Below are 21,001 nucleotides of genomic sequence, written 5' to 3'. Positions count from 1 at the left end.
CGTCGTTGTCACTCTTGTTGGAAAATAAGCCGCGAAGCCGAGAAGCAGAATAAGAGCAAAAAAAGACAAAAAGTTAAGAACAAATTTACGTTTGAGGCATGTAGCTGTGGTCGGAATCTCGGTGCAGTTACGTAATACGGTGCCCAATGTTTACCTGTGAAAGCCTAAAAAGTCCTCTTGTTTTCCTCACTCATCGTTCTTTGCGCGGCCCCAGCTAACCGAACACCTGGAACTGGCATGGCTGGGCCACAGTGTCTTTTAGGCATTCAAATGCAAGATGGCGGACACACTGCGATTTTAGCGCCTGAAAGACCCTAAGGGCTGGGTCCGTGAAAGAAAAATACAAATTTAAATGAATAGCGCACTTATGAACGCGACTGTGCGTCGTTAAAATCAATTAGGCGTAACAGTTACCCATTTATACTCGTGAGCGGAGAGGCACTATGTGGTAGTCTTGGCCAATTCAAGACTAACACATGATCATGATATTAAATGGTACCGGAAAACGCTTGTTGCCGCACCGCTTTGCTCGATTCGGAGTCTAACGTGATAAGCATTAAGCCGGCGAGCCACCTTTTCCCGTTTTTCCCCATTGGTGGCCATTGATTGACTCGATCAACAAATTGCCGCTCAATCTACCCAATGTGCTTTGGATCTTGGCGAGTCTTGTAATTGATTGACTATCCTTTTAAAAACGTTATTCATCGTTAACATAAACAAAAATCTTCTAGAAAAATGTACTGCAGGAGGCAGTCAAATTGCTGGCAGAACTTGCTTTTCAATTTTAAGTTTTCCATATCTGAGTGGTAGCTTATCAGAGCGTCAACTGGAAATTAAAACATCCGGATAATTATCTCGGTGAAAACCTGCAGCGTAATTCAAGAAAAAAATGCCATGTTTTTAGCATTTATAATAGCCATTAAAAAGCGCTGCGTCACTAACACAGTTCTAAACACAGTCACATTTCTCAAGGTCGATGTAATTCATGGCATAACTAGGCTACAGAACATTATCATTCAGTTGATTATTTCCTTTATTCCCATCACGAGTCGCCTGGCAGTCTTTTGCCATCGTAAAGAGAAATTTAAAGTTGATCGGTAAACGTGACATTCACAGAAAACTTTTTACCCTCTTGTACTGCGTGATTAGAAATTCGATATCTTGAAAGAATGCGGTAAACTAGATGTTTCGTTTTTCAATTGTAATGCTTATAAAAAAAAAACTACTTTTCCTGATTGTACTCACTAAATTTACACTAGTAATGATTTCGCTATTCAATCGTTTATTCATTACGAAAATCTTCATCCGTTCTAAATTAGACTTTCTGGGAGATACATAAAATTCCACTTATAAGCCCTGGGTTTATACTACTTCATAAGGGGTTTTGGATGGGCCAATAAACAGGAGGGCTTATATCTGGGGGATGAGGGCTTAAAAGCAGAATAAAAAAACATGTCACAATGTGAATGAGCTATAGCAGCATTGATCAAAATTATTTTTCATTAACTGGTTTTGAATTTAACTTTAAAATCTCATTATTAATCAATTTCATTTCAAATATATTATGAATGATGTACTAGGAGAGGGGGCTTATCTCTGGGGGGGGGGGGGGGGGGCATATCATGGGATTTATAATCCATCAAAGATTTTTAAACCTATGATTGGTCTAAACTGACTTCATGTGATGTAGCCAAAACTGGGGAATATAAGATGATGTAAGACGTGAGTTGATGTAACCGTGATACTACAAGGCGGGAGGAAGAATGACACAGGATATATAAGAAGCTACAAGACGAGTCCTTTTTAATGGCGGAAGGCAGGGACGGGGTGGGGTAGTTGAAGCAGTCTAAATTTTTACTACTAGCAGCAAATAAGTTTCTTTTTTCAAGTTATCAAATAAATGTTCGCGAAATTATCAAACGCCTTTCTAACGAGTTTGAGTCATGGAAATATTTTAGAGCTTTTTATAAAAATCCGATCATCCTTCGCTGTACGCTGCCAAACTAAAATTATATTTGACACTTATCCTACTTTTGATTGAACATGGAGAAAATAGAAAGATCGTCGGTTACTAGTAGTAAAAGGAAAATTACTGAGGGCCTGAGCTGGGTGGGGCATATTCCCAACAAATGTTCCCTTGTGTTACGAGATGTACCATGTTCCCTAAAAGTATTTCTTCGATTTTGGTGTTCCCTGTTCCCTAAAATACGCTTTCGTTACCCTGTTCCCAGCATTATTTTCCTTTTGTTCCCATGTTTCTAAAACGTTTATGGCCATGTTCCCTTGTTCCGTGAGGGAGCCTCATTATTTTGTCTAATATTCGGGAAAATAAATAATTTCGATCGTATTTCCGGCTGTCGTTTCTATCCGCTGAAAATGAGAAATTTAAAAGCAGAGGCCGATACAATTGCAACGTAGAATGAGTTTAGATTTTGTGTACTTTACTTCGGATAACCAAACCAGCCTTCTCCACATTGGAAGGCGTGTTTTCAATTTGCAGTATTTGCGTAACACTGGAAATACGTAAAATTACTTAGATTAAGTGTAAAATTAAAGATAAAATAAACTATAACTGAGAAATAGACAGAATCCAGATCCCCGGCGAAAGAGGTTTGACTGGAAACGACTCATACGATGCCCGGAGCGTGTCTGCTATAACAAGAGTTGACTGAAGCGAGTGTTCGTAATAGCGGGGTGCCCTTAAGGCGAGAGTTGACTGTCTGCTGTAACTACGATTGGGAAATATCCATATTGAGTTATTTTGGCCTATAAATTCAAAGGAAATATATTCATATTCATTCAAATCGCAATAAGTTTAGTACCACGTTTCAAGCATTTTGGGGGCAAAAATAAAACGAAAAATTATTGCAGATCAAAATTTGCGCTGCTCATAAAGAGTTCCTCGAGGTCTTTTCTGATTCCCAGTCTAAGTCGCCAATTTTGTGACACTGTAAACTACTTAAAGAAGCCAAAGAAATAAGAGAAATTATGTAACTAACTGAGCTTGTTGTAGTACCAAACAACAATAGAACAGGAAACTGGACTTTTTACACGATCTTAAGACAATCACTAAAATCTGACCTGATTTTTTCATATTTACTTGTCATTTGACACTGCTTTTATATTAAGTGGTTTGTATTTAATATATATTATCTAGATAGTGTTTTATATTAACCGGTTGGACTCTGTTTCAATGCTCTGTATAAAAATAATAGTATTGACTAGCATCAAAGGCATGCTGAAATTATGCATGCAAAGGGCTGTGCATAGCTGTTACTTTTTTTAGGGATTGCACGCCTTTCATGCTAGCCAATAACATTTTCATTATTGTCTGCCGATAGCAAACTGCAAAATATTTTAAATCTAACATTAGTTTTTAACATAAATGGATCAGTAATCAAATACTCTAAATCCTATTTTGATATTTTGTTTACAAACATAAAGTTCTGTAGTTTTTTTTTTCTTGGACATTTTCACAATCCAGCAATTGCAATTCCTTTCCTGTCATACTCATTACTTTCTAGAGTCTTCAGCATAAATTCTGCCACATCTGCACATGTGATCTTGTTTGTTGTTCCAGTGTTACATTGCCCTTCTTCAACCTTATAGTTCCCGGTCTGTTCACCTGAAAAAGTTGCAAGTCATGTCAGTCTCTTAAGAAGCCCACTTTCTCTACACAGTCAAGCTTTCTATTTGTTGTGGTTTACAGTAATATGTGACTTCTGAAGTTCAAAATTCAACTAATGATTGCGTTTTCCCTGCAGCCAACTGAATCATAATTATGACGACAGCAAACAAGCCATGAAAAACAGAAACAAACAAAATGGATCAAAATCTACCAATCACAACTGAAGGACATGACCTTTTGACCCAGTTGAAGTAAACTTCTGTTTCCCGAGAGGTCCGCTAAAATGATTGATGGCAGCAAAAAGTGTACACCATTTGTTGAGGATTGAATTTTTAGAGTTCGCATACCACTGAAAATGGCAATAAAATCAATTAAGTTGCAATAAATAAGGCTAATTGCAGGTTCGCAGCTTTTTTGAAATAGTTGCTGCTGTCCTTGTGCAGCACCCGTCGAAGAGCAATACAAGAAGCTAGAAACATCTTATTGCAGGTGCTGGGTCTTATTGAAAGCACTGACAGCAGCATTTTTGTCCCCAGAGCTGCTTGTCCCTCTTAGCCGGCTGAGGCTGGGGCACAAGGAACAAGTGGCTCTTGGGACACATGACTTTGATTTGCTGGAATTGAACAAAGGGAATTTCAAGCCTAGCCTATCAAAACAACCGTTTTAAACTCTCGTATAACAAAGGGATTTTAAATTGTTTTATTTGATTGGTTGTTCCTTGTATTTATTTCATTTCATTCACCCACCAGAGAGCAATTGAAGAAGCTGGTGCTGGGTCTTATTGAAAGCACTGACAGCAGCATTTTGTCCCCAGAGCCGCTTGTCCCTCTTAGCCAGCTGAGCCTGGGGCACAAAAAACTAAGTGGCTCTGGGGCCACATGATTTGATTTGTCATGTGTCCCCAGATCCTAGAGCCCGTTGTTTCTCATGCTCCAGGCTCAGCCGGCTAAGAGAGACAAGAAGCTCTGGGGATTAGAATGTGACAGCGGGTCTACATACCCACTAGTAGCCGACATGGTCTAACAATTGTGTAATTCAATGCCTGTGGGTCACTGCTTTCCAGCATTATTTCCATGGTTGCCATATCCTTGATCACTCCATTAAGAAACAGTGGCTTTATAACCCATTCTAGAAACCAGTAATTGTTTGGCCCTGGTTGGGTACACCATGATGTTACAGTCACTAGCCGAGTGACTTTGTGCCTAAATGAGGAAGTAATAAAATAATAAAATAATAATAATGAGTGAAGTATTCTTTTTTTAATTGCAGAACATAGAGTTACAGCACAAATAAGAAAACTGTGAACACTTTGATTTAACTTGGACATGAAACTTTTTTGTACAAAACCATCAAATGACCTGACAGCTCAATCTGCAGGGCACAGTTACAAAACAAATTGACTGCGATGGAGCCAAAATATCTTCCAATGGAAGTATAACAAATGTGTTTATGGTTTTCAGATTTGCACAGCAACCCTAAAATTTTCAACAGAGATCAAAAATAACTAGAGGCAATGTCGCCAATGGTGGTCCAAGAAAAGAATGCTTGGACACTAGAGACAAATTCACAATTTTAACATTTATTTAACTTTAGCACATGCTTTTAGCCAGGATTTGTAAGTGGTAGCACTCAAACTCTTACTGTCATGTGGGGCTCAAGACACCACCCTCCTTACATGGTCTGGGCACGCTCTCTTAAAAACATTTTGCAAAATTTAAGTATCTTTGTTGTATTTTCAGCAGTTTCCATTTGCATATTTATTTAAAAGTTTTCAATTCTACTTACCGTATTTACTCAAATAAGCGCTGCCCCCGAATAGGCGCCGCTTTCGAATAAGTGCCGCGTTTGGGACAAAAAAGTTAATAAGCGCTGCCCCCGAATAAGCACCACAGTCCCGATGCGGTGTTTATTCGAGGAATTCCGTTTAACTTAAAACAGCACTACAAAGCAACTCTAAAACAATCTTGGACGTTTCTTTCCATCAAAAACGATGTTTTGCAGTTCAAAGTGATTGTTTTACCGCTCGCCCATTAGGTTTTCTATCCAACATTCTAACAATATGTAGTTCTGTAAATGGTGTGAAGGTCGCGAGCTTTGCCAGGACAGCTAGCGGTACTTCTCTCTTCAGCAAGAGACGAAAACTGTCAATCAAAAGACACTCTTTTCAATTACTGTAAAAGATTAGATTCTTTGTGGCATCCAAATTTTAAATAAGCACCTCCCTCAAATAAGCACAGCCCTCGAATAAGCGGGAAAAATTTAATAAGCGCCGCGGTGCTTATTCGAGTAAATACGGTACTTAATAATAACTCTCAAGCTATGTAATTCAACAATCAAGATGTGAAGTAGTACTTGTATAATAATGTTCTTCAAAAATTAGACATCTACACAGGATACTCAATGAGCCATCTGGCTAAAAACCAAGTTAAACACATTGCTCACCTACTCATTGCCTCTGTGATGGCATTCATGGACTCCGAGTAGAAAGTGGTTGGATTAAAAATGTTTGCATAAACTCCTAAACTGGACAGCACAGCATCTTTTCCATCAAGAGCAGCAGCAAAACTCTCCACGTCTCACGCATCTCCCTTCACTAACACTAAATTCTCATGTCTGTTGAAATGAGAATGTTGAAATAAGAATAAGAGCGAATGTCTGCCATTCACTGTTGTTCATTTCTTGTAACACAGAATGAAATAAAATAGGTATCCAAGAAATGTTAAAGAGAACTTTATGAACACTTAAACATAAGTTCTACAAACGGTAACGGCAAAATATCCAGCTCTTTACAAGTGAGGTAACTTAAATTTAAACTGAGCGAGGAATTATAATTTTTTTGTTTATTTAAGCTTACAAAAAAAAATATTTAAAAAAATAAAAGCAATATATTTATTTAAAAAAAATAAAAATAGTTTTGGATAGGAGGGTCTATTTAAGACAGGGTAAATTTGTTTTTTTTTTTTCTAATTAAAATGACGACCAACTTTTTGGAATTGGCTACTGCTTTAAAATACGATGTTGACAAAACCTGGATCGGATCGGACAGGATCGGATCGGATCGCGGATCGGATCGCGGATCGGATCGCGGTCGGATCACGGATCGGATCACGGACTGGATCACGAAAAATAAAAAAAAATAAATAAAAAATAAAATAAATAGAAAATGAATTAAAACAAAATAAAATAAATAAAATAAAAAAAAAATAAAAAAATACCGGTAAAATAAAAAAAAATAAATAAATAAAATAAATAAATAAAAATAAATAAACAAATAAATGGTTGTTAGTATAGAACGGCGTAGTATATGAATTTTCTTGCCCCAATCGAGACAATGAAACGTACAAAGCCAAAGAAGTCAACGGAGCTGTTGGGAAAAAATTGAAGGGCCTGTTAAATTACTGATTTCATAAAAAAAGAAAGAAAGAACATAAAAAAAGCCCACTAACTCGGGGTATTTTCAGTTGGTCACCCATCCAAGTACTAAGCCTGCCCAACAGGGTTTAACTTCAGCGATTGGACAAGAGCCTTTGCTTTCCATATGGTATCAGAAAGAGCACGTAAATCAGCTAATAAAGGTTACGACCAGTTTTAGCAGGAAAGTGCCAAATTTTCCAAAAGATCTATATTAACCAGGCATTACTTTTATAACCCTCTCTTATAACCTTCTGTCTCATCTGACACTGATACCACAAGGAAAGCATTGGTTTGCGTCTGATCGCCGAAGTTAAGCCCTGTTGCGCGGGGTAAGTACTTGGATGGGTGACCAGCTGAAAATATATCTTGTTGTGGGATTTTCATTTTCTTTCTTTCTTTTTCTTACGCAATCGGTAACTTTTCAGGCCCTTCTTTTTATTTTCCAATGGCTCCGTTGAATTGTTCGGCTTTGTACGTTTCATTGTCTCGATAGGGGCAAGGATGTCCGAAGGGCAGTCATACTGTGCAGTCACGTTTATAGCTTCTCCTTGAAATCCTCAAAGCCTGGCTCTAGATCGACCTCGAAGGATTAATTATAAGAAGATTAAGAAGATGTGGGTGCCCTTTTTTGTGGGATACATTTACTGTTTGTTTGTTTGTTTCTTTGCCCAGTTCTACGTAATCAGAAGTCCAGAGATCATATAAGTCGTAAACGACATTGTGGCCTCAGTTGTGTGTGAAATAAAGAAAAAATATAATAGGTTCCAGATACCGCTGTGTGCAGGTCTAGAAAGTGATAATTTGTTATTTTAATTAAGTTCATAGTAATAAATTAATAAAGCAATTAAAAAAAAGAAAAAAAAAAAAAAATCTTGTTACGCCGATTCTTGTTACGCCATTCCACGTTCATCCGATAACTAACAACCATTTATTTGTTTGTTTATTTGTTTATATCTATTTATTTATTTTATTGTATTTTTTATTTTATTTTTATTATTTTTATTATTTTTTTATTTTTCATGATCCGGTCCGTGATCCGATCTGTGATCCGATCCGTGATCCCATCCGCGATCCGATCCGATTCAGGTTTTGTCAACGCCGTTTAAAATATTTAGGAGCAGGTGGCTACTTGATAAAAAGTTATTTTACACCCTTGATAAGACAAGCTTGACTGGTTACAGTCGCTTTCTTTTGGAGGCATTGAACCGAACTTATTACTTTGACTGATTTTGAACACACTCAAGTTTAGCTGTACGCTAGCATGCAAAGGCATTTCCAGGTTTCAGGAGACGAAAAACCCAAATGCTCTTGCAGGCCGCTAGCTCACTGCGTGAGGTTTAGTGAAACTAAATGATCACTCACTGAGTTGTCAGTTTCTCAGGCGTTCTCACTACAGCCGTCACATGATGTCCTTTTTCCAGTGCTTGTTTTACCACCTCGTTTCCTGTCCGACCTGTAGCTCCAAACACAACAAGTTTGAGCTTTTTGGAAGGACTGCTGTCTCCCGGTGCCGCCGCCATGTTGGATATGAAATAGTTGAGGTGGGACTGGGTCAGAGAACTGTCACATTTCGGGAAAGGCTGGGCACCAAAGAGAAACTGCCCGTCAATCGTCAGTCATTTAGTGATTTTCTTTTTCACGCCCTTTGATTGATGAAGCAAAACTGTTCCAAAACAGACGTTCGAAATAAACCTTTGTCGCTTGACTTAATGGCCATTCGTGACCATATTTATATCACCTGCCATTCCAATAATCTTTTTTACTGCGTTTTCTGCCGGCAATTCCCCACTTCTTTTTATTGGTGAAACAGAACGAAGACTTATTAGTCTTATTTAGTCCTGAGTCGTTTTAGCGAACATTCAGTTTGCGAGGTGCGCAACAACACTCCTGGGTTTCCTGTGGTCCATTTCAAATCCACGGGTCGCTGATGTCCAGGCAGGATTTAGAACAAACATCTAACGTATAAAGTAGCTCCCCCCCCGGGGGGGGGGGTACTTGAAAAAGTTTTATACGGGGAGGCTCCGCCCGGAGGTCCAACCCTTTACCCTTTTATATACCATTTTGATAGAAAAAGTACCAGTTTCGTATACCTTTTATTGGAAAACAGTACCCCTTTCATATACCTACACGACATGACATATGCCTTCAACAGGAATTTCTTGGCATTTTTATGCAGCGCTTTATAAATTAAGACGATACAACCATAAGTTGTGTCTACTTGAAATATTTAATGTAAAAGCCTTTTTAGAATATCATAATGGCAGATTTCCCTACCCTTTCATATACCTAAACTTGTGAAATTCCTACCCTTTTTTATACCTGAAGCCTGAAAAAGGTACCCCTTTCGGGCGGAGCCTCCCTCTTATAGGACATTATATAGAGTACTCCCCATTATTTTCCAGGTAGGAACTGTTTAGCCAAACGTACTGAATATCATCTTCAGCTTCATTTCAACTGTGAGTTGCATGTATACGCGCGCTATTCTATACACACGCACGCGCTTCTATTTGTCGTCCTAAATTTCAATTGCGTCAGTTTAACCGTTCACTCTCTAACACTGAAGAAGAGTTATACACCCGAAACGTATGTTTTTACAACCATTTATGACACTTTTTTATATTTTTTTTTACAATATCATTTTGCAAGTTACTTTATGTTTATGCGCGCAGGCATGGTGATACGTGTTTGCGTCAGCTGTCGCACGCTCAGTTCGTCAACGAAAAATGCAACAAAATGATTTGGAGAAAGACTCAACAACAGCAGGTCCCTTGTCAGCGAGAAGTTCCTATTAGAGTCGTTTTGCCGTACAAGGATCAAAAAGCAGCAAACTCAGTACGTAGAAAACTGAGCGATCTCAGCGGACACCGAAATCCGTCCAGTTTACACCGGCCGTAAGATCAAATTAAAGACACAATTAAAGTGAAGGAACAGAAACCGGCCATCGTAAACCAACAAAGCGCTGTTTATTATTATAAGTGTGATCTGTGTGATGCAGATTACGTCGGCTATTCTTGTCGACACTTGCACCAGCGCATCGAAGAACACAAAGGATCGTCTATCGGACATCACGTGAAAGAACAACATGGAAAGGAGCCACACAACATCGAGAAGAATTTTAAGATTTTAAGGAAGTGCCAAAGCAAGCTTGACTGTTTGATTTTTGAAATGCTTTTTATTAGACTTCTGAAACCGAAACTTAACAAACAGAGTGACTCGCTCCGCGCGAAATTATTTGTTTAGATATTTTTAGGTATTTTAATGTTCTTATTCTCGTCGTCTTATTCGCTTGCTTTACGTGTTTAATTATATCTTTTACAACTATGCATGCCATTCGCACAAAGTTATTTTTTAGCCATTTTTAGCCTTTTTATTCTTATTGTCTATTGTTTGTATGTACATATTTTAGCGCTTTTACTATATTTACACATGTAATTTTATTCTAACACCTAACTTGAAAATCACCGTCGAAGGATCGAAACGTCGTTCTAATTTTTTAGCGTTCAATTTTATTATATAATTAAAATAAGTGTTTAAAATCGTAGAGGGACTTTATGGACTGCGTTTTATGGTACGTTCTCCTGTTTTCGTGAGCGAAGGCAAAGTACTGGGAACGGGTTGCAGTGCTACCATTTGGTGCTAAATCGAGTGGTTAGCGGTCCTTTACACGGCTCAAAAGAAAAAAAATGTGTGTTACCCCTACAAATGAATGCTAACGGTTAACAGGCTAATTAAGCGGCCTTCACACGACAAACTATTGGCCAATTCGTGTTAGAAAACTCGAGTTGATGTGTGTGTGAACTACGCAACAATGGCAAACAAGTTGGCCAACTGTTGGTGACAAAATGGAACTTGTCTCTTTTTTTCTCACCAACAGTTTGCCAACTTGTTTGCCAACTGTTGTTGTGCCGTTCACACACACCAACTTGAGTTTGCCAACATGAGTTTGCCAACTTTAGTTTGTCGTGTGAAGGCCGCTATAACAGGGTTGTTAATCAGGCTAACAAGAGTGCAAATTAGGCTAACCGAAGTGCTTATTAGGCTAAACATTTTAACCTGGTAATGAAGTTCTTTTCAGTGGCGTGAACAAGCGCTAACCAAATCGAGTGAACTTGAAAGAAAAGTCAGGGTTACGAGGCTGGTCTCCGGGAAATTTTTTCTGTTACAAGTGCGTCGACTTGTATGGAATTCACCAAACGGTTAAAGCAGAGTGTGATCCAATATCGCTTTAATTTGGCGGTAAAAACGCGGTAGACGTCGACATTTTATTAAATTGGGAAACAAAACGTTTTCACAAGGGAGGAAAAATCATAATTTTGCAATGGCGAAGTGGCATTGACAACTCAATCGTATGAGGTTGCTCACAAAGCGATAAGTTAAAAAAAAACTTCCTAGAAGGATCATTCTCTTGATTGTGAGTAATTTGCTAAACCCGCACCATGACCAAGAGTGTTTGTGCGATAGAAGACATCTGAGCTATATAGTCTACATTATTAATATACGATCTTCTTTTCTAGAATGGCTAGGCAGATCGATCGAAGCAACCGTCATTGGAACACTCTGAAAAAGACGAAACTGGAGCATGAGACTGTAATCATGCAAACTTTATTGTATTTCTTTTAATTTCCTATATTTTGTTCAAGAAAGAGCAATGAAAAATTACGTTTTTGTTTATTTAATATAAACTTGACTTTCTTTTGCAATATAATTTGTGCTGAGTTGTTACTTTCAACTAACTTTTCTTGTTGCTAAAGTACTGCAAAATTCCAAAAGCAATCCCTGGGCTTGTACTTGCTCCACATCACTTTCAGGTGGACTTATTTGTGGAGGGCTTATATACGGGGGTTATGATGTGGGGGGGAGGGTTATTTTCGGAAGGAAATTTTTCTTTTAAAAAATCTTTTGTTTCTGAGTTAGGATACTGTGTCTGGAACATTTGTGATACCACATGACAAAACTTTCTAAACATAACGAAATGAAACCCAAAACAAGTCCTACAGTCGTTAAACAAACATGACAGGTCACTGAGCATTCTCTATAATAACGCCGTCAGATAGGACCTTGTTAATAATGGACAATGGGGATGTCACATGTGCAATAGCTAATTGTATGTAAGCTTACTTCAGGGGTTAGGGTTAGGATTTTCGTATTTTAATGTAATATTTCTGTATATAATTTATGGCTTAATATTTTTTTTCTAGCTAGTTCAGGTGCCCCCTATTAGTAGGGGGAACTCCCTCGGTTATTCACATACGACAACTAAATAAAGTTATTATTACATGTATTTTTATTATAATGTAAAACAAGCTAGACCTATTGTAAGAGCTTTAAATCGGAAAAGCTACCTCCTTTCAAAAGCTTCAAGGTAATATAAGCCTTATATGTAGGAGCACTTATTTTTGGAAGGATTTTTGAGTTTGAGATTTTTTTTAGAGAGGGGGAGGGGATTCCTTGGGCAGAAATGGAATAAATCAAGCTTCACATCCGTTCCTGATACACTGAACCAAAAAGCATTTCGTTTAAATCCCATTTTACATCAATTTGCAAAACATTCAGTCATTTTCTGTTAGCCATTCCTCAGCGGATTGTTTACTCTGCTAATTCCGGTGCTCTGTTCCGTTAATCTAATTGGTTACTTTTTTCTGCAACTAGAGTTACATTCTCCTTAAGAACCCGGTCGGGGACGGGGCTCTTCTTAAATTGGACTACACTGGGAGGCTCCGGGGAGGTACCTTTTGGCTGGAATTTTATAAAAGGGGACACAAAGCTGTAAGCGAAACTGTAGGCGAAAGTGAAAAATTAAGAAAAGAAATGCAGTATCCTCTCTTTAGGTATCTGAAAGGGGTACCATTTTCTATCGAAGGTATACGGAAGGCTTACCTTTTCTGTCAAAAATGGTATATGAAAGAGTAAGGGGTTTCGACCTCGGAACTGAGCCTCCCCGTATTAAAACAAAACATGTTTGAGTATCCCCCTCCCCGAGGATCTTGAAACTTGTGGTAAACAACACTGATTCAAAACGTCATTGGTTGAAACGTACTATAGCGACTGACTAAATAATAAATACACGTGGCAATCGCTAATTTTTATCGCGTCTTTATGAAAATCACAATCTCAAAGAAAAGTACTTGGGACACCATTTAAAACGCGACAATTCGTCACCAATGCTGGGAAATAGAGATCCCCCTACCCCCTTTACAATGTTACAACATTGGAAGTGGGGAGAGGGGGAATTACTAGATATTTTGTGTTTCAGACGGCAAAAACAACAACAACAACAACGACAACAACAGCAAGTGTCCTTCTCCCATCGCCGATCTGAATTACTTTTTGCTCCGTCTGTCGTCCGAAGCTTTCGTGCGTTTCTCATCTTCTCGAAAAAAACGAGTGCAACCCAGGTGATAGTGAAACCTCCTACGTAATACTACTTTTTGGGGTTCGCTGCAAGATTTGTGTGTGAAAGGCCCCGTGTCAAGTACAAAATGACGTGCTATTAACTTATCACGCACAGTACAAAGTAATGGAAATGGAGAATTTGGTCCTGAAAAAGAAATGAAACATACTTCGAGACAAAAATGAATGTGACCAATCTGTCAGTGGGAGTTATAAAGAGGGAAGCAGAGACACCAGTAAAGGTCAAAGAAAGGCTTTATTAAAGGTTTATGTTTCCTTCTCCAGCTAAACATGACCCACTTTACGGCTAATCATGCTTCAACTTCTTGTTGTGTTTTCTAAACAACACGTAATGTTCTACCCCATAACATAAAACCTTGCTCATAATTAAAAGCCTTTCCGACGACAAACATGCTTGGTTAATCAGAAGTGCTGTGATATTAATAGTAAGGTGGCTCTCCGCTGTTCAAGAAAATTTATTATCCAACACCGTTCCATGACGTACAAATCACGCGCGATGCAAATATGTATTATGCACGTTATACTCAGCCAAGATTACCTTTTTGGTTAGCTGGACACCCAGTGGTCGCCAGCTCGTATTCCAAAAGCTCTCTTCGTATTCTGTCTTTCGAGGAATTTTCAATTAGAATCAGGAAGATCACACATTGCCTTTGCCAAGAGCAGTGTATTCCGATTGGTTTGTGTAATCGAACGAGTGTTTACGGGAGACGCCTTTTTAAACTTTGAGAACATCGGTTTTATTCGGCATTGGAACCTATCAAATTTAAACCGGACTTTTTTTTGTAGAATGGAAACACTCTTCCGTTGTTTTGACCAGATGCACGGCGGTGCTTTATACTTTCTTAGTCGTGAACTGGAGATTCTTACAGAAGATGCCCCAAATCGTAAAGCATAAAGATCATGTTCCCTCCGTAAAACAATGTTTGCGTAATAACGCACAATTAACTTTGAAACAAATCATTTTATGAAAAATTCCTGCAAATGTTCCACAAAACTGAATGAACCTGCACTGAAAAAAAAAACAATTTCTGCAACAATTGTCTGAAGAATCTAAATCGTGACAGGCGATTTTACTGAGAAAGTTTAAACAATTCTGATGCAAGAAAGCGGATGGATAATAAATTGGTTCAATGCGAAGCCAGCGTTGCCGTACATTTTTCTCTATTTTTGTTTTTTGACTCGCCAAACAGAATTGTAATGATTTGCCGTTAAGACTTGATTGAACTTCACAGCAGGGCAAGCATGTCTGTCGAGGAAATTGAATGAACGTCACTTATCCTACAAAAAAAACTATCCAAGGATGCAAAATACAACAATGCGCCACAGTTAAAAAACATTACCAAATTCCTTATCACAAGTGACTTCATAAGACCTTTGTATTTTCTTGTTTAAAGACTAAAAACACTACCAAATTCTTGGTTATAAATGACATGAAAAACCTTAGTATTTCTTGTTAGACTAAAAACACTTCTAAATTCCTGATTACAAATGGCATCAAAACCTTGGTTTACACTACCAAATTCTTGATTATAAGCGACCTCGTAGACCTGACTGTATTTTTTTGTTTAGTGACTTGAAACACAATAAAATTCATGATTATAAATTTATCACAAGACCTTAAATTATCATGTTTAGTGACCAAAAACTTTACAAAATTCGTGACTATAAAAGACTGTTTATAAATATTAGTATTGTCTTGTTTAGAGACCTAAAACGCTACCAAATGTCTGATTAAAAATGACACCATAAGCTTGTAGTAATTACTTGTTCAGTGACTAAAACACTACCAAACGCCTGATTATGTATGACACAATAGACCTCAGTTATTTTTGTTGAGTCTTACAAATATGCGAGGCAGCGAGGCGTGCGAGGCAAGGCAGCTAGCGAGGCCTGCGAGACAAGGCAGCGAGGCATGCGAGGCAGAAAACCCTACTCCAAGTACAAAGGCTAACCGTAAGGTACCTAAGCTAACTGTAGGCTAACCGGAGTGCTATTGAGGCTAACCGGAGTGTCATTATGCTAACTTTGTGACGACCCTTTTTGTGTTGTGACTGATGGCACCGATAGATACCCCGCAGTATTTTCTTGTTTAGAGAATAAAAACACCACCAAACTCGGTATTATAAATGATAAGACCTTTCTGGCAAGTTGAAATTACTAGTACAGTATATCATTTGTTTGATTTTCTCAGTCATTCGGCTTAAAACTATCCATCTTTGTTGATTGCTAGGATTTGATGTAAATCTTCAATTCCTGAGATTTTAACGTACAAATGTCAAGTGACATCATCAATATCAAGTGATTGTGAGATCCACCGTCCCGATTATCTTGTAACTGGCTGTGAGTGAACTTTAACAGTTTGCTAGCTTGTTTGAGGTCATTAAAAAAACTAACCGTGGCATATGAAAATTATTCGCATTTAATTAAAAAAGTAGGTCTCAAAAAACCGCTCATTCTGTCAGGCTCTAATAAATTCTAACAAAGTGATTAATATTTTCCTATTTAAACACGTGTTTTTTGAAAGGGACCTGTCAGACCGATGAAAACCCGCGGGCCACCTTAGGATAAAAAATCACGTGTAAGAGCTTTATGATTTCAAATTTTGAAGACTAAAAGCACAAGCCGAAAGGTCTTGAAAGTAACATCAAAGTATAGTCAGTATCAAACCACAAAAAAACTATGCTATCTTCTGACAATAATTAAACTTACACTTAAAACCAAGCCCTACTATTATTTTCTGACTACACAAAAGTAATAGGAAGAACTTTTGATTTCACTAACAGCTCTTTTTTTTATCATGGGGTCTTTCAAAACAACTGCTATCCATTTGACACCTACTTGTCAGAGTAAGGTCATCTCAATACTGCTCAAACAGAAGTCTCTTTTGGCGGTTTATGAATAGTGATGTCTGTGATGGATACGTCACTCACACTGTAAACGGCGCATGGTTTCAGCTTGGATCTTTTCTTCGCCTCACTGCTGGTATTGGCTTCTGTGGCACAAGTCTCTGTTTCCTTCACGTTAGCTTTGTCGGCTTCCTCAAGGCCAAACTCGATAGCTCCGGTGTCTTTTAAAGTGCTTGAAATCGACGGCATGTTTATTTTTCCAGTTTGCAGTTGTTGCTTAAGAGCATTCCTGCCAACCAATCCACGTAATTCGCCCTGTAACTCATTCAGAGGCAGCAGCATGGCCAAACAACACGACAAGGACCATTGTGGATTTTTGCGCCACTCTTTTATGTGACGGTAAACTAGTAGAAGGTACTGGACTGCAAAGAAAAAGAAGCTCCGGATTAGTAATCAATTAATAATGAGGACACGATAATAATAATAATAATAATTATAAAAACAATATATAATTATAATAAAAACCTTCCCAAACTCCTTTGCAACTGAAAAATTGTCAATGCCAAATAACTTGGTCAGTTTGAAGTCAGCAGGAGTAGTACGTCGTATAGAAATAACTCTTACCATAAACTACTTCTTGTATAAGTCGTAGGACGATGACGTCATTAGTCACGTGACATTGCCCTGAAGGTCGTTTTTGCTCACTGTGACAAAGATATTTTGTTACTGAAAAAGCAGTCATTGCAGTTTGAAGCACATTGGTGTGAGGTATTTCAGACTGCCCGGGTACCGAAAAAAATACAAAAAATTAAGGGGGCTATGTACAATTTTCAAAAAGTGGGAGTCTGGGTACAAGTGCGTATCTGGCGTTGCATTAAATGTGAGGAAGCAAAAAATTACATGTTGGTAGATATTTATATGTTAAGTACATTTTTATCACTTTTATTGTTATGACGTCATTGGTCACGTGACCAGAACGGACCGCAGTTTTAAATTCGCTTGAAAACTTTACCTGTATCTCTCTCTTAAGATTTTTTTACGCCAAGTTGTAGCTTTTTAAATAGGGTTTTTAAAAATGGCCATTATTACTTTTTCCTAAAAAAGGACGGCAGTAAAAAATACAACTGAAAAGTTCGTTGGCTTCCTTCTCAACAACAATTTGCGGTAGGAATAAAAGAAAATTTTGCCAAAGGGAGGAGTGTATGCTCTTTATAATAGCGTTGTCAGTTTTTTCTCATTTCAATTGCTTTTCGCGAGGTTGAATGTAATTTCTTCCAGACGAAGGGAGTGGGCCTGGGGAGAAATTAAGAGATAGATTCTGAATTTTTCGACAATCGGCCGACAGAAAGGGAATTTCAATTTTTTTATTATTTGCCCCAAATAAACCTTTTAGTAAACTATTTTCAAAAATGACATTAAACGGTTCAGTTTCCTTTAACGTTTTTCAAAATTAAAAAAAGTTAAAAATTCGAAAGACACGTCCACAGTGGCGGCCATTTTGGATGAAACTTAAGGTGTTTTCACGACACTCGTGTATACATACCAAACAACTACTCAGTATACCCTTTACACAGCTGTTTAGTTATCTCTTGAAGTTTATTTTCAGATATATTTTGTTTGAAAATATTACGTTAAAGAAAAGTTACGATCTTCGACAACCGACCCATTTCTAGAACTTAAACGACAGGGCGAATATTAGCTATCTTCAAGATTGTCAAAAGCGGTCTGGTATATTGTTATGGAGTATAAAAACAACACCACATTGAAGCTAAACCTTTCTACTCTGTGTGTGAAAAATATTACTGGTGGCCCGTAAAAACTGTTCCGCTAAGAGAATTAACCATAGAGGCTGTTTTGCGCTCTGACTCTCTCTATTCATAGTAACAATTTGTGAATTTGTCCCGAAATATAATTCTTCCTAGCGGCTTTTGTACCGTAAAGATCCCGATTAATGCCACGAAAGAACGTTTAAACAGTTTTTAAAATTATGTGCATCATGTTTTCGGTCTTGGTAGTTGTCCTATCATGAAAGAATAGTTTTCGTTGCGGGCGGGATTAGTAATTTGGAAGATGCACGTTTCGGTCTCGACCCCCTGGTCTCGACATTCCGTCTGGGTGTAAACGCCGTGGTGCAGATTAAATTAAAGGCAAATCACGCTTCTCATAGATAGAATGAAATAAAATATAATCTCACCCAATTTATATAACACATGTTCATGCTACAAAATCCTTACTTGCGGGAGCGTGATGATGGAGAAATTTTTAGAAATGAGCCACAACTAATCATGAAACAGGAAATATGATCTGTTTGTCTATTTACGCTTCAATAACTTGAGAATTAGTTTGGGCATTTGATACTGCGGTAGCCGTCCGGCTTTCTTTTCACATCGGTCAAAAGAATGATCATTTATGCTAAAAACACTTCATTCTATCGAGTTATGAAGAAAAATAAAGTAACGGAATCCTTCGGCAGAACGATTTTTCTAAAACATGTTTATCACGCAAAATGTGTCAAACATCGTCTCCATTTTAAACTATCTATTTCCTCGACTTTGATTTAAATGTATTTCATCACTTACGGGCAGATGATTATAGAAAGCTTTAACACGTACCTTAATTCTTCCGCAGTGCTTTAATTGAAGAACACCCGCTTTTTGCCGCTTACGAGTTTAAAGGTCAAAAGGACTAGGTGTTGTGTGGCAATTAAAACCCCCAAAATACATTGCAAAGTTAATTAGATTTAGGATACCGTATTTTCTCGATTATAAAAAACTCCGGACACAGAATAAGCGTGGGGTCTCTAAGGTGGAGTTAAAAATAGGCCCCTCAAGTATTTATTTGAGGTAAAATAGGCTGTAAGTACAAAAGCCTGATACATCTTGATACAAATCGGGCTCAAATAAACTGCATGAATGAAATAAACGCCGTGTACACCAGACTGAGTTTGTAATAAACGCAGTAGGCATTTAATGGAGAGTTTTTACTCTCTGTGATCTATATGTGAATTTTTCTTAACAACAAATACTTTTCGCCCCCTGATATATTCTTTCTCGCTATTATGAGGGATGGCATTGTAATCCCCCCCCCCCCCTCAACACACACGCGCGCGCGCGCGTCCGTGCGTGCCTTTTTACAGGGCTCCAGATCATTACCCCACTCCTACCCCAACCCTTTATCTTTTCTCACCAAATCCTCGCTTGAAAAACATCTTTCACTTGAATCTTGCATCAAAAAATTTGTGTGACAGACTTTGTTTTGTCTGCTCCAAGAAGCCCGGGGGGGGGGGGGCACTCCCCTATATGGCCTATACGGGGACGTGCCGCTGGATAGGGTATGGTTTTTGACTCCTCCGGTCCTGAACAGGGTATATAATTTCAAGCTCCTCTGTCCTAAACAGGGCCTGAAGCTGTCCTAGACAGGGTATGGCTGCAAGACTGTCGTCCATGTATTTACATTGTTTTCGCTTTCGCTTCAATAAAAAGCATTATTTTATTCGGTGGGATAGGTGTTTTTGCATTTCAGTGCTTCAAACATCGCGTATGGGACGCAATCACAATAAAGCGTAAATGATTGTTGATGTTGTCCTTTGTCCTAAATAGGGTCTTAGAATAAGGGGTGTTGTCCTACACAGGGTAGGCATTTTAAGTTGTTATTGTCCTAAACAGGGTCAGGGTTTCAAACCTCCAGCGGCACCCCTATACCTAAACTTAGGTCAAGTACCCCCCCCCCCGGGCCAAGAAGGCACAGCACTAATTCCAAATACTTATCCTACGTTAGGCCGCGTTGTTTCCTCGGCTACTCTTTCGGAAGGTTGGGCCCTTTAGAGCCACGAAGAAAGCCTACAGGGATCTACAGGAATATTGGAGGCCAAGTTCAATGTTGGTCAAGTTACTGGAAGAAAAGTGTATCTCGATGTTGTCGCTGAAGCTCTGAAGGCATTCGACGCGCTAAAGACCAGGGAAAGAGTAACTTTTTCCTAATTCCGAATTCCTTACGGTCCAACAAGTCACTTCGTTTATTCCCGCCTACTGCAAAAAATATACTGAATAATTGGCCACCGAACAAAACGTATGTGCAGCAGCAGAGTAGGAAAATTTTGTGTGGCAAGAAAATATGTCCAGTCGTCCGTAGATCTGCAACATCCGATTACATATGACCAATTCAACATTTGTGCATTCACGGTCCGGGATCAGCTTAAAGTTGCTATGCTTCAAGTGATTTGCGAAGCTCTCGATTTGGAAACACTAGTCCCAGCCGTCAAGAAAAAAGCCCGGGGGGGAGGGGTACTCCCATAAATTTCAGATAGGGGTGTGCCGCGAAGGTTTTTAAACCCTGACCCTATTTAAGGATAATAAAAGCGAAAATTAATATCCTTTTTAAGGCCCAAAACCGAAAAATAACACCCTATTCAAGGGGAAGAGAAGCGCCCCGTGACGACCCAAATAACGGCTAACCGCGCACGGCAAAACACACATCTTTATAAAATCGCTTTACTAATACTTGAACGGCTAGTTCAGTTTTAAGATGCCTTTGTATTTTCGTTTAGCTGGGCGTTTATTTTATCTGATAAAATTTAGGTACCCTATCTAAGGATCACACCGGGAACACAGTGCCAATAGGAGCCGAGAACCTCATAAACCAAACCCTATCCCGCGGCACATACCTATATAGCCGATATATTGGAGTACCCACCCCGGGGAAA

At 38.5% G+C, this 21,001-nt stretch overlaps 1 protein-coding gene and 1 pseudogene across 1 annotated transcript in view; both read right to left on the bottom strand.

Annotated features, from left to right (window-relative positions):
* Window positions 1-2,420: 2,420 nt before the first annotated feature.
* On the bottom strand, window positions 2,421-8,608 carry LOC144640166 (flavin reductase (NADPH)-like; annotated as a pseudogene).
* A 5,062-nt stretch (window positions 8,609-13,670) lies between these two features.
* Window positions 13,671-21,001, bottom strand: part of LOC144640141 (uncharacterized) — a 30,523-nt gene continuing 23,192 nt past the window's right edge. The window contains exon 9 of the mRNA XM_078499352.1: window positions 13,671-16,721. Coding sequence (XP_078355478.1) covers window positions 16,321-16,721 — 401 coding nt within the window. The 3' untranslated portion in view covers window positions 13,671-16,320. The remainder of the gene's footprint in view (window positions 16,722-21,001) is intronic.

The sequence above is a fragment of the Oculina patagonica genome, unplaced genomic scaffold, assembly GCF_052425735.1.
Source record: "Oculina patagonica isolate OP01 unplaced genomic scaffold, crgOcupat unplaced2, whole genome shotgun sequence".
NCBI classification, from domain to species: domain Eukaryota; kingdom Metazoa; phylum Cnidaria; class Anthozoa; order Scleractinia; family Oculinidae; genus Oculina; species Oculina patagonica.
This window is presented reverse-complemented; position numbering and strand designations above follow the sequence as displayed.